The 14,079-nt window shown below is 46.0% G+C and overlaps 1 protein-coding gene across 1 annotated transcript in view; it reads right to left on the reverse strand.

Moving 5' to 3' along the window:
* calcr (calcitonin receptor) overlaps positions 1–14,079 on the reverse strand; it is a 308,033-nt gene that overhangs the window by 79,439 nt on the left and 214,515 nt on the right. Inside the window, exons 7-8 of the mRNA XM_085988285.1 lie at positions 12,747–12,900; positions 9,635–9,695 (exon numbers count right to left, since the gene is read on the reverse strand). Of these exons, the coding sequence (XP_085844411.1) occupies positions 9,635–9,695; positions 12,747–12,900 (215 nt within the window). The remainder of the gene's footprint in view (positions 1–9,634; positions 9,696–12,746; positions 12,901–14,079) is intronic.

Raw genomic sequence — 14,079 nt, forward strand, 5'->3', positions numbered from 1 at the left:
TAGCTGTCTTAGCTGGGCAGTGTGCTCTGGGATGTTTTAACTGGCCACAGAAATAGCATTTTTGGGCCTGGTTACTGGGCATCGAAGCAGTTCTTACCGGAGGCTGCTGTCTCGGTTGGGTCGCTGCAGCGGTTGGTGCCGGGGGCGGCGGTCCCGTGTCCCACGGTTTCGATTGCCATGTCTCGGCGCCGTTACGGGGGTATGCCTCGAGGTTTCGGTGGGCCTCCTCTAACGAGAGCGCAAGGGCAATGGCCGTCTTCAGGTCGGGTTCCTTGCTTTCTAGCAGTCTCTGCCGGGTGTGGTCTGACTGGAGGCCCCTGACGAAGGCATCACAGGCGAGTCCCTGCGCGTGCTCCACAGCCGTTACCGCTTTACAATCGCAGTCTCTGCAGAGTGCCAGTAGCGCCCGTGCAAATGCCCCTACCGATTCTCCCGGTTGCTGCCTGCGGGATCCCAAGAGGTGTCGGGCGTAAATTGTGTTCACTGGGCGCGTATATTGCCCTTTTAGTAGCTCGAGGGCCGCCACGTACGTATTAGAGTCCCGGATTAGCATATATACTTGATGGCTCACCTGGGCGGTCAAAATTTTCAGTTTGTGATCCTCCTCTGTAACCTGTGAGATTGCGAGGAAGGATTCAAAGCAGCTCAGCCAGTGTTCAAACTTGGCTGATGCACCCACATCTTGAGGGTCGAGGTCCAGGCGTGGTGGTCTGAGGGCTCTCAGCAATGTCTGCTGTATCCGTTGCTGTTGTTGCTCCTCAGGTGTCGCCATTTAACTTTTAGCTAATAAAATTGATACGCTTATCAATTACTTCATAAAAGGTGATGAGTCGAAGAAGAGATGATGAGTCGAAAGAAGAGATGAATAAGGCTTTTATTAGCTAAGAAGAGACCATGCTTCTTCGTGAGTGACTGAACAAGTCTGAACGAAACCCACACAGTGGTGGGTGGAGTCAGCTGAGGCATGCCTCCATACACAGCGCCACCCAGAGGTGGCAATATACAATACAGTGGTTTACCACACACACCTGCTGTGTTTGTTACGGTTTGGTTAGTTTCGCCGGGTTGCCAGACAGTTATCTGTTAGTTTGTTAGTTATGATTTCTGTTACCATTACGTTGGAATGCTGGAAGGAAGCACTTGTTTGAAAATAAAGAAAACTTTTTATTTACAATCGAGCTGTACACTATTTACAATCATCGAGGCCTTCATAGGCTTACAGCGAACCGAAGGGCGCTGTTCGAATCACAGCCACCATTCCGTCCGAGGGGCTTAGAACTGAGTCCTTATGAGCCTCTGACGAATGGCCCTTCCAGTTTCTGGAGCCCTCCCATCTTCCTCCTCCTCCTCCTCCTCCTGATCCTCCTCGCCCGTAAGCTCCACCTCCTCCTCCTCCTCCTCCTCCTCGTCTGCCTGCTCTGCTGGACCTTGAGGGTCGGCTGGCATTGGCTGGGTGCGTCGAATGGCCAGTTTGTGCAGCATGCAGCAGACAACAACGATGCGCGCCACATGCTCCGGCGAGTACTGTAGGGCGCCCCCCGAATGGTCTAGACAACGGAAACGCTGCTTCAGCACACCAATTGTGTGCTCCACAATGTTCCTGGATGGCTGTTGTTGTAATGCTTTTCTGCCAGGGTGCTAGGCAAACGGAGCGGGGTCCTGAGCCATGGGCAGAGAGGATAGCCCTTGTCGCCCAGAAGCCAGCCTCGTGGGTGAGCCGTGGCCTCAAAAAGGTCAGCCACTGAGGTCTGCCACAGGATGAACGCTTCATGGCTGCTGCCAGGGAATTGTGCGTTCACCGCCATGATCATCTGCCGGTGATCACAGACCAACTGCACATTAAGGGAGTGGAACCCCTTTCGGTTACGGAACTCCTCCGGATTCTGTAATGGCGCCCGCAAAGCCACGTGTGTGCAATCAATGGCCCACTGCACCATGGGGAAGTCCGCAATAGCCGCGAAGCCCTGTGCGCACTCCCCCTGCTTCTCCAGGGTCACAGGGAAGGTGATTAATTCGCGCCTCCTTTTGTAGAGGGCAGCTGTCACTTGCCGGATGCAGCAATGCACCGCAAATTGAGAGATATTTGATATGTCCCCAGCTGCTGCCTGAAATGATCCGCTGGCGTAAAAGTTGAGCGCAACAGTGACTTTCACGGCCACCGACAGAGAGGTCCTGCACCGTATCCGCGGCTGCAGATCCCCAGCAAGCAGGTGGCACAGCTCAGTGACAACATCCTTACCAAATCTGAGCCTTCGCAGACACTGCTCCTCCGACATGGTAAGGTAGGAGACCTGCTGCCTGAAAACCCTGGCAGTGTATGGTCGGATTTGGTGACGTCCATTGGCCCTCCTCCCTCTGACCAATCCCAGCCCTCTCTCCCTCCGTCTCTGTGCCCTTGCCAGTTGTTCAGCCAGGATGACGTTTCCCTCCAAAGCAGCTCCCATTATTCTGGCCGACGAGTAAGACGCAGTCAGCTTTCTGGATCCAACTGTTCTGGACAGGGCTGAAGGTCCCAAGGCTCCTCTGGCTCAATAAGAACAAGTCTGTGTAACTGAAGGTCTGCAACTCTCTCCAACAGTGAGCAGTATGGCCAGGCCAAATGGCTGCCAGTTTTATACTAGTGCTGTCCCCTTTAAAGAGCGCCCCCCGAGTCCGAGAAGGACCTGGTAACGTTCCATCCAACTGTCACTAATAGCGCCAGGCGGAACGGAGGGGGGGCGCCACTGAATTTCCGGTACGGGGCGCCAAAAAGGCGTTGCACAATGAAATGACGTCATTATCTGGCTGCGCCCGCGAGCGGGCGCAAAGACTTAGCACCGGCGCTAACAGGCTACTCAATATGGCAGGATGCGCTAGGATCACTGCGCACGTCCAAAAATTGGGTAACGCCCCAAATCTCGGGCTCTTTAGGCGCTAATCACTGGCGCAACCAACCGAATTTCTAGGCCAGTGCCTTTAAAACCCTGCAACAACTGCTGCAATTTCTTCTCACCCCTCAGTCTGTTCACATTAATTGAGACCAATGTAATCATGGTTCCGATTAAGGGAAGTATGCCTGATAATTTCCCATCATTTAATCTCTGGCCCTTCCCTCCTCTCATGTTCCTTCCCAACTTTTCAGGCAGCTGTTGCTTTTTCCTGCAGCCTCCGGCTCTTTTTCACCTCCTGTTTGAACCTTCCCCGCTGTTTCAGCCTCTTCCTTGCATTAGGTTTGGGCCGAGGAGCTGCCCATTTTCCCTCCTTCTGCCCCTCACTAACCTTTCGCTTTCCACACGATGCCACCCCACACCCCACTTCCATGTCTCTGTCCCCCTCTGATTCCTCACTCTCACGCTCTTCTGTAACCTCCCGTTCCTGCTCCCCGTCAGATACATAATCTCCCTTAGAGAGTCTTCCTGCTATTGCGGTTTCTCCAACATTGCCACTCCCGTCGGCCACATCTCCACCGCTGACCCTTGCTCCCCGTTTCTTCTCTCTCTGGGACAATGGCAATAGATTGGGAGAAGGGGAAGTGCAAAGAGACCTGGGTGTTCTTGTGCACCAGTCGCTGAAGGTAAGCATGCAGGTGCAGCAGGCGGTTAAGAAGACAAATGGTATGTTGGCCTTCGTAGCAAGAGGGTTCGAGTACAAGAACAAGGATGTCTTGCTGCAGTTGTACAGGGCCTTGGTGAGACCGCACCTTGAGTATTGTGTGCAGTTTTGGTCACCTTACCTGAGGAAGGACGTTCTTGCCATGGAGGGAGTGCAGCGAAGATTCACCAGGCTGATACCTGGGATGGCAGGAATGACGTACGAGGAGAGATTGTGTCAATTGGGCTTATACTCACTGGAGTTTAGAAGATTGAGAGGGGATCTCATCGAAACCTATAAAATTCTGTCAGGTCTGGACAGACTAGATGCAGAAAGGATGTTTCTGATGGCAGGGGAGTCCAGAACCAGGGGTCATAGTCTAAGGATAAGGGGTAAGCCATTTAGGACTGAAATGAGGAGGAATTTCTTCACCCAGAGAGTGGTGAACCTGTGGAATTCTCTGCCACAGAGGGCGGTGGAGGCCAGTTCATTAAATATATTCAAGAAAGAGTTGGATATATTTCTTGAGGCTAAAGGGATCAAGGGATATGGGGAGAAGGCAGGGACAGGGTACTGAATTTGGATGATCAGCCATGATCTCATTGAATGGCGGAGCAGGCTCGAAGGGCCGAATGGCCTACTCCTGCTCCTATCTTCTATGTTTCTATGTTTCTATGTTTCTATGCATCTGCGCCTATATTGCTCCCTTCTGGTGTCTTTATCTCCCCGCTCCCGTCCTGCTGCCCCTTTATGGCTCCTGCCTCTTGCACCCTCTCCTTGTCTTGCCTCCTCCTGCTCTCCGGGATGTCCGACTCCTCGTCTTTCTTTGGAGTACTTACATTTACCACGCATCCCACTCCTGCCTCCTCCCCCCCCCCCGCAGACACCAGATTCTTTAGGGAGAGCTGAACCGTATTATGGCTCAACTCTGCCCTCGACCAGTGCTGCCCGCTGCTGTCTTTGTCCTTTTCCACTGTACTTGGTGTGTTTTCCACCATCTCCATCCTGTTCTCTGCTCCGCAATTGTCTGACTCTTCCTGTGCTCTTTTCTCCTTCCATTCACCAGCTGTGTCCTCCGCCTGCTCCGCTCCTCCGGCCGTTCCACTCACACCTCCTGCTCCTTCTCCCATCTCCTCATCACTCAAGGGGCTTCCTTCTGCCTCACACTCACAGTGGGTGGGGCCTTTGTGACACACCCCACAGCTCGCCGCCTTGCAGCTCTGAGCAATGTGTCCAGACTCACTGCAATTATAACAGTACAATTCTGGACAGCTTCTTACAAGATGGTTGTGTCCAAGACAATAATAACAAACCTTCACCTGGTTATCATGCAGTACCCAGAAGTACTGCACTCTTTCCATTGTCTCAAATTTCATGATGTACGGCAATGACTTCGCCCTCTCTGGGAATCGCACCTTTAAGTAATGGGTTCCATCTGCTACCCGTGTTCCTGGATAGTATCTCCTCTTTATTACCAAGCAAATTTTAATACCCCCCGACTCCAACTTTTTGGTTAGCACATCGTCCTCAATATAAACCGGCAAGTTTAAGAATGAGACCGCCACCTCTTCAGAATATAGCTGAGATACCTCCAAGAACTTATCACCAACCTTCAAACTGAGTAAAAGTCTTTCCACCTCCTCTCGGCCACTGACCATCACCTTGAACTCAACATTTGGCTTTGGTCGGCAGGCAGCAGTGTACTGCAATGTACTGCAAACTGCGAGATGTTGCTAATATCTCCAGTAGCAGCCTGGAAGGAGCCAGACGCATCAAAGTTCAGAGCCACAGTCACCTTGACAGCTACTGGCAATGCAGTTCTTGCCCTGCTCTGAGGTTGCAGTTGTGGCTGCAGCAGTTGGCAGATTTCAGTCACAACCTCTTTATAGTGAAATTCAGATTTCTCACGCATTCGTCGTTGCTGAAATTCAGGTAAGAGAATTGCTCCCTAAACACCCTCTGTGGATATGGCTTCCTGCTGAAAGCCCTTCTCCCCCTCCTCATCCTCCCTCTTCTAGCAGCTTGTCCTGTTCTGCATGGCCCCTGCTCATTTTCCCAGTCAGGCTCAAGGCCAGGAGGAAGCCCTACTAGACCACCCATGTCTGGAAGCAACTGGTTTCACCACAAGCATTTACGTCACCAAAAAAGTATTCAGCACCAGCCAGACCCCTCCCTGTAGACTACTGAAACTTTAAACAAGTATAGAAAAACATCAAAACGTGTAGAATTGCACCAACAACCAGAAGAAATAATCCAGCAACTAACCTGTAAGAAGTTCATGTTCCCTTTAAAAAGCAATGGTGGGGGGTCCTTCAGGTTGCTTAAAGTCGTGTTCAGCTATGCAATGTTAAGACAGGGCGTAGGCTGCAGTGTGAAGCTCAAAAATGGCAGCGCTGGGGCCAAATTAGCATTGCACACTGATAGGCATCATGATCTGCCGACAGCCATTAGGTTCGCACGCGCAAACCCCCTTACAAATATGGCGTCCGGCGCACTCCCATCAGAAAAGTATGCGCGCATCGCAGATGCCATTTTCAAACTTTAAGAGGCCTGCTGGTAGCACCGAAAAAATAGGCGCTACAGAGCCCAATTTCTCCCCCGTTATGTTTTATTTTTATATTTTTAAGCCCACAGTTTATTGTGGCTTTACCATGTAACATGTCATCCTTGGCAATAAATTTAAGAAAAATAATCAAAACCTTTTACAAATGGTTAAGACCACCATAAACTCACAGCCCCTCTCTACCAAAGAGCACTGCTGGATCTGAAGAAAGTACCTCTCGCCCTTCACTATCCTTTCTATGTCTCTCTCCCTTTACTTCATGCTCGCCTCCTCTTCTTACTCTGTGCTCTCTTTCCCTTCATTCCCTTCTCTTGCTCTCTCTTTCTCTTTCTTACCTCTCTCCTTCCCTTGTTTCTGTCTTCATTCACTTCTTTACTTCTCTTTCTTCATCTTCCTTTCACTCTCTTCTCCTCCCCTTTCTCACTCTCTCATCTTCCTCTTTAGCTCTCTCTCTTCCTTACCTCGGATCTTTCCTCTTCTCAAGACTGATTTTCCCCTTTCCCTTCTCTCTCCCCTTCCCCTCTTTTATTTTTTCTCTCACCTTACCTTTCGACTCTCCCTCCCTCCCTTCCTTCCTTTCTATCTCCTTTTTACCCTATCTTTTACTCCTCCTTCCTTTCTCTCCCTCCTCCTTCCTCTTTCTTCCCTTCCTCCTTCCTTCCCTTCAACCTCCCATCTGTTCTCTATCCTTCTCCCCTTCTCTTCCTTCCCTTCTGACTCTCACTGCTCTTCCCCTTCTCTCCATGGGTAATTCACAGAGTCCTGTGTTTGTAGAACCAAATATCATTGACATTTATCTCTGAGGTTTAAATTTACCTTCATCTGTGACTAGTTTATAAGTTTGCATGAATTTTTTTATTTCATTTTTTAAAGCGTTAATGTTATATGCACCCTAGGCTGTTGAAAGAAGTCACAGAGAAGATAACAGAGGTTTTCAGTCCTCTTCAGGTATGAAAATTGTGCAGGGATGCTGGTGGGTAGCCAATGTAACAATTTTGCTCAAGAAGGGAGTGAAAGGTAAACAAGATAACTATAGATCAGTTAGTCTAAGATCAATTGTAGATACATTCCGAGAATTCATTATTAAAGATCGAATTAGTGAGCATTTATGCTCGTATGTTCCAAGTATATATAATATATGTATACACATACAGATAATTTGGACTTGTACATAGGAATCACAATATCAAAATATATTAATTACATAAGGGTAGGGAGCTTGGAATACAATGTGGAGGACTGTAAAAGATTTCAGGAGGACATAAACCAGTTAGCAAATTGGACAGACAGGTGGCAGATACAGTTTAATCCTGAGAAATGTGAGAATGCCTTTTGGGAGGAAAAACAAGGAATGTGAGATACACTTAGTGGAAAGATGCTGAAGAGAATGGATGAATAGAGACATCTAAGGATTGAAATGAATAATTGCTTGAAAGTGCACATGTAGGTAGATAAAACCATAACAAATGGCCCAAGATAAGGCCTCAGTTGTTTTGGGTGCATTATTTTACAACAACAACAACTTGTATTTATATAGCACCTTTAACGTAGCAAAACATCCCAAGGTGCTTCACAGGAGTATTATAAGACAAAAAATTTGATGCCGAACCACATAAGGAGAAATTAGGGCAGATGACCAAAAGCTTGGTCAAAGAGATAGGTTTTAAGGAGCATCTTAATAATAAAATTATAGAGAACATACATTGTGGAAAGACCTGGGAGCAGAAAAAGCCAAAAGGAGATTTTATAGAGCTTTTTGAAATTATAAAGTGTTTTGATAGGACAGATGCTTGGGGACTCAGTGACAAGGTACCATTACTTTTAAATTTCTACTGAAATTAAGGGTAGAGTGCAGCAGACATTTCTTTATACAGAGCTGGTGGAGCATGGAATGCTTTGCTACTAGGGATGGTTGAGGCAGAGACCATGGGCCTGAAATTGTGGTCGGAGGCTTCTCGCGGGCGGATGCCTTCGACCTGCAAAATATCTACGAACCTACCTGATGGTCCTTGAGTTTCGAACACTTGTGCTCCTGGGCCTCTACATGTAGGCCTGCACGGAGGCCCACGTATCCCATGGGCGCATGCAGTTCGCAAGCACCCCTGGGATCACGTGGGACAGCCCAACCAATGTACAAAGCCTCCAAAAGTATGAATGGAAATACCCCCAAAAATGCACGTACACTTAAAATAATTTTTTTTTAAAACACATACTTAAAATTAATCAAAATTGCATTTAATTATTTAAAACAAAAATTTAATTATTTGAAAAATAAATTTACTTATTTTAAATGGTCTAAAAATAAACTTACCTTATTTTACATGTGTTATAATGTTTAAATGAATGAAAAAATTTATTTTTATGTCATTTAAAAATCTTACGCTGGTAAAAGCAGGCCTTACGCCAGCTTTTACCAGGCGTAAGAATTTCACGGGCATTCGCTGGGCAGAAGTTGAGCAAATAGCCCAAATCTCCGCCCGCGGATGCTCTTTTCCTGGGGATGCATGTGATCTGTCAAGATGATTCTTGACAGATCGCAAGTTCCGGGTTTTAGTGCATGCGCTTCGCATACCTAAACCCGAACTTGCGCGGCTCCTACGGGCGCATATGCACCAATAGGGGCCGCAAAATACGGCCCCATTGCATATTTTAAGGGAAACATGGATCAATATTTGAAGCAGAGGAGGCTACAGGGCCAGGGAAGAGAGCGGAGCAGTACCATTAGTTTTGGATTGCTTTAGTAAGGAGACAGCACAGATACAATGGGTTGAATTATCTCCATCTGTGCTGTAAATTTCTGTAGTTCCTCTCTTCTATTTCACACACACTCTCTCTTCCCTTTTCTGTTCATATTTCCTCTTTCCCCTTTTCTGCTTCTCTCTCCTATGTTCTTTTCACACTTTCCCAAACTTTCCTGTATGTCTTCTCTCTCTTTTCTTCCTCCCTTCCTTTGTTTTTGTACACATCTCAATCCTATTTAGCACTGCATGGAGAGACTGTGGGATACGAATATAGGCAGGTCACAAAGTCAACAGGGCACCTGACCAAGAAAGCCAAGAAGCAGCCTAGAGAGCCAATGAGAGCAGTCCAGTGAAGCAAGGTGGAGAAAGGGAAAGAGTGAAGAAAGTTACTACAACAATGGAAGCGGGAACGATCTGGCCAAAAGCAGTACAGCAGCATGGGGAGTACAGCCTCAGCTCACATTGGTGAGCTTGGAATTAGTGGGCAAAATTTAGAAGAAAAATCTCAAACGACCATGGCTGTGCTGCGAGGAATGACTGACACAAACTGCTCCAATCATAAAGAACCCAAACAGTCCCATCCCCATCACCATCAGCATATTTCAAGTTCAGTTGTTTATTTGTAGAGCACTTGCAACTTTGCAATAAGTGACAACTTGCAATAGGATTGTGGGTGTTTGTGGAGCTGAACATTAGCATCAATCAGCACCTTCAAGAGAGGAGAGAGAAAACTGGACGAAAAGAGTTTAAAAAACCTTACTTGTCATTAAAGTATTTTGTTCTGGCGACTGCATGAATGGCGGCTGGTATTAACGGAAATCCTGAAAGAGAACAATTTCTAGATGTTAGAGTCTGCACTCATTGCATTTCAGAAGGCTTAAGTTTATACAGAATACACCTTCAAGTGATGAACCTTGCAACAACCCCGCACCACACCCCTCCTCCCCGCCAAGGCGCTTTGGAAAATGACAGGTGCGTTCCTTGCCATCTGCGAGTACTTGCAAAATTCAGGCTATAAGGCCATGTCATAATTTTAGCAGAACTTCACCTTCTAAGTAAATGATTTGATTTGAATGGATAATTTTTAATCAAACATCACAGCAGATCATAATACATATAGAATACCCACACACTAAGGACAACAGTCACTGCACTTTGCGACATTTCAACATGCTAAAGGCAAGTATGGTTTATTATGAAGAACAGTATAAAAAACATTAAACCTTAGGAAAATTTTGATCCAAGTTATGTGTATGAAATTCAAACAAAATGCAAGAATACGTAACATGAATGAAAACTAAATTGTAATATATAATCAGTTTAGGTTTTGCTTTTCTTTCTTTCATGGAGTATTTTTTCTTTTTGTGCTTGTTTTTATGGAATTTGTTTTGTTTTTCCTTTCCTGGTGTGTTGGCTGGTTGTACACTGGATTTTAACTGTTTTCATTTTCTGTCTTTTGGCTGTTTTCTCTCTCTGCAGCCTTTTCTTTAACTTTTTTCTGTTCTCTCTGTTGCTTTCTTGCTCTTTGTCCTGTATATTTCTCTATTTCCTGCTGTAATGCTGGATACCTCAGAGGATTCTACCTTTGCTGCCATTAATAGTTGAGCAAGAAAAACAGCCCAGCAACCCCCTGATCTCACTGTCTGCCCAATAGCCATCTATATATTAGGGTTGCCATAAAAATATGAGAATCCCAGTGTGGATGGTATCACTGCTTTCATTCAAACTGGTCTCCCCCAAATTTTACATATTGGGTCAGACATCTGGGAACATAGGCATGGTGGGACCAATAATTTATCTCCTTTACCTATGAGATTTAAGAATTGAGAAAGAAACAGAGTAATGATAGAGAAGTAGGGTGAATTAGAGTTAAATCAGATACAGAAAAGGAAATAGAGAGGGAAAGAAAGATTGGACTAAGAGAGAGAAAAAAGAGACAGAAAGGAAAAGTAATAAAACTTTTAAAACTGACATTTTTTAAATATCTAACAACAATTGACTACATGCAGGAATGAGATTGAACAGCTTAAATTGTTCCCTTTTTGGGCCACAAAGGTTGATGAGCATTGCATTAACAATTATCACATTGTTAAAAGGGTATTATGCTGTTAAATTCCAGCCCTAACTTTCTGCGGCAAGTTTAATGGGCAATTAATGTGCAAATCTAGCAAGTTCTTAAAAATAATAGGGAGGCTAAGGGTAAGATGTCATTTGTGCAAAGCAACCAGCGGAGCAGCATAAATTGACCAGCAAGTTCTGGAAATTTGCAACAATTAATCCCCTGAACCCGCTGGCCCATTTGCGCATTAGTAATGGTGTGCATTGTTAACACACAGTTATTATTCCATTATGTTGCCTTGTGTTTCAAAAAGTCAAACCATAACTTCGCCATGACTTTTCAAGCCAATACTATTCTTTAAATCATTTCCTAGGTCAGTACTGTTTCCCAAGTCTACCAGAGCTGAAGGACTTCTTCCATATTTAAACACAGGCACAATTCTAACCTGCCCCACTCAGGATCCCTCAGTGGTCTCCGCGGTTGCCAACAAGAGGTGAATTTTTTTTAATTGAATTTTCTGCAGAGCCAGGAGGAGTAGGAGTGCTGTCCTCAGCGCCACTCTCCCAACTATTGGTCCCCACGTTGCCTGATTAAACTATCCTCCCTGGCACATACCTGAGGGTTGCTGTCAGAAACCCAAATTCATGTTTCTCGTGGGGCGAACTGCCTGTGGAGGTGTAGCAGGCACAGCAGCTCGCCCTGAATATGTAGATGAGGCCCAAGGCCCAATTTCGGGCTGGTCTTGGGCCTCCCTGTTTGGGCACTCGCTGCATGCATATCACCGAGTCTCAGCCCAAAAACAGGCCCTGACTAATTTCTACCTCTAGGGGGGATCTCATTATCTTTGCAATGAATCCTAGACACAGAAAGTAAGTGATTTAAAGAGATGGGGGGTGGGGGGAGAAATTCCCCGTTTGGGGCGCTAACTTTTGAAAGCTGGAAAAATTAGTGCCAGGCACTAATGATTCTCAGCTTCCTCTAAATTCAGTGTTAGCACTGTAGGAAGGAAGTGGAGTGCTAAATCAAGCGCTCCACTTCCTTCCTGGAGCGCTAAAGTACGCAGGAGGGGCGGTAATGGTGCAGCGCTGCCGAGGTCCGAGGCTCCTTCCCTCCCTTAAAGGGAAAGGCCATCGTTGCAGGCTCTGCATTGGGACCAGTTAGCTGGTCCCCGGCGGCAGCCGCAATCCAGCCCGATCAGCCCCTTGCACTCCAGCAGAGTGCCGGACTGATCAATCGCGGCCGAAGAAAAATGGAAAAAATTGAAATAATGTATTTCAACAATTTTTATACTTACCGTGCCAACATCCCCTTTAACTTGCACCCCCGAAGCGCCCGGCCTCCTGAACAACGCCTCCTGTAGCTGTGGGTGTTGTCGCCTGGCAATGCTGCAGGGGGCGGAACTGAAGTTCGGGTCCGGGGCAATGCACAGGACAATGACGTCACGATCTCCGGGTGCAGGAGATCATGATACAATGTGTTACCGCTGCCGCAAACCTCTCGGCCAATTTAGCGGGATTCGTTCATTTCACCGCAGCCGGTCGATAAGCCGTTAGGCCTCATTATCGCCTCCTGGAGGTGATAACGGGAGGCGCTAAGGAGACCAATTTCTAGGCCACACTCTTTTCATGTTTACGAACATAGATGGCATAAGGCACATCAAAATCTCTCCGTGCATCACTTGCTAATGATGTCATCTTCATGAAAGTAGTGGTTCTGCTGCCTCTTTGATCTCCAAAATAAGAAAAATGAAGTTCCCTGAACACTTTTCTTTGAAGAGTGGTCCAAATTCTTTTTTGTCTGATGTAATACATACCCCAGCCCAGAAGATAATACCAGTGCAGGTGTTGTTCCTCAGCAAATACTGCCACCACGATGAGTGTGTGTAGGTAGATCCCTTCACAAAGCATCCAAAAGTAATTGCAACCCAGCATGTACTGGAGGAAGAAGTGCAGCACTTTACATCCCACCTGTGAAGACAGTCACAACCTTGTCTTTAACATCAGTCCATTCGAACACATGACATTTTCCATTTAGTGCACAGAGTAAGACTAAGAATGAATCTGTGAGGGCCATTTATTGCAGCAATTATCTGGAAAAGAATTGAAAAAAAAACATTTTTTATAACTTAAAAATTATTTCTAAGGGAAGGTATATTATAGACATCTAATCATATTAATTGCGCAAAGAAAATTCAGCGCTCACAATGTTGCAAATCCATAAGCAAAATATTACTTCAGTGTTATTAATTATTATGTTTATGTAGAATAAATGTTGATGTATCTTCACTTCATAATGAAACCATTAGTAAAAAGGCCCAACTCAGGACACAGTTAAGTCAGCTGACATCAACAGATCCTCCAGCCTGGTGCTTGTACATAAGAACATAAGAACATAAGAAGTAGGAGCAGGAGTAGGCCATACGGCCCCTCGGGCCTGCTTCGCCATTCAATAGGATCATGGCTGATCCGAACCTAGACTCACGTCCACTTCCCTGCTCTCTCCCCGTAACCCCTAATTCCCTTATCTGCTAGGAAACTGTCTATCTCTGTTTTAAATCTATTTAATGTTGCAGCTTCCACAGCTCTCTGGGGAAGCAAATTCCATAGATTTACTACCCTCTGAGTAAAGAAGTTTCTCCTCATCTCAGTTTTGAAAGGGCAGCCCCTTATTCTAAGATTATGCCCCCTAGTTCTAGTCTCACCCATCAGTGGAAACATCCTCACCGCATCCACCCGATCAATCCCCCTCACAATCTTATATGTTTCGATAAGATCGCCTCTCATTCTTCTGAACTCCAATGAGTATGCAAACAACAGTTGTAACAGTCCACCAAAACATTCACATCTGCTAAAAATGAAGTGAATTATTGCTTGTCAACTTGTATTATGAACTCACCAAAAAAAGCTTAAGTGCAGCATGAGAAAGGTATTGATGGTGGAACAAATCATTTTTTTAAAGACAGCAGTAAAATAGCCTGTTTTTCTTTTTAAAAAAACCAGAACAGATTAGAGCTCAAGCAATGTGGAACAGATGGTGGTAACATTACTCATGTTACATAGCAGGAGCCAGAGTTTGAAGTGTAAATGAAAAGTGCCCATATATGTGCGTTCTGACTGCGGGTCCATCTTCACTTAGGATTCAATTCA

Source organism: Somniosus microcephalus, chromosome 5 (genome assembly GCF_052327205.1).
Source record: "Somniosus microcephalus isolate GS21.2 chromosome 5, FLI_Smic_1.0, whole genome shotgun sequence".
NCBI classification, from domain to species: domain Eukaryota; kingdom Metazoa; phylum Chordata; class Chondrichthyes; order Squaliformes; family Somniosidae; genus Somniosus; species Somniosus microcephalus.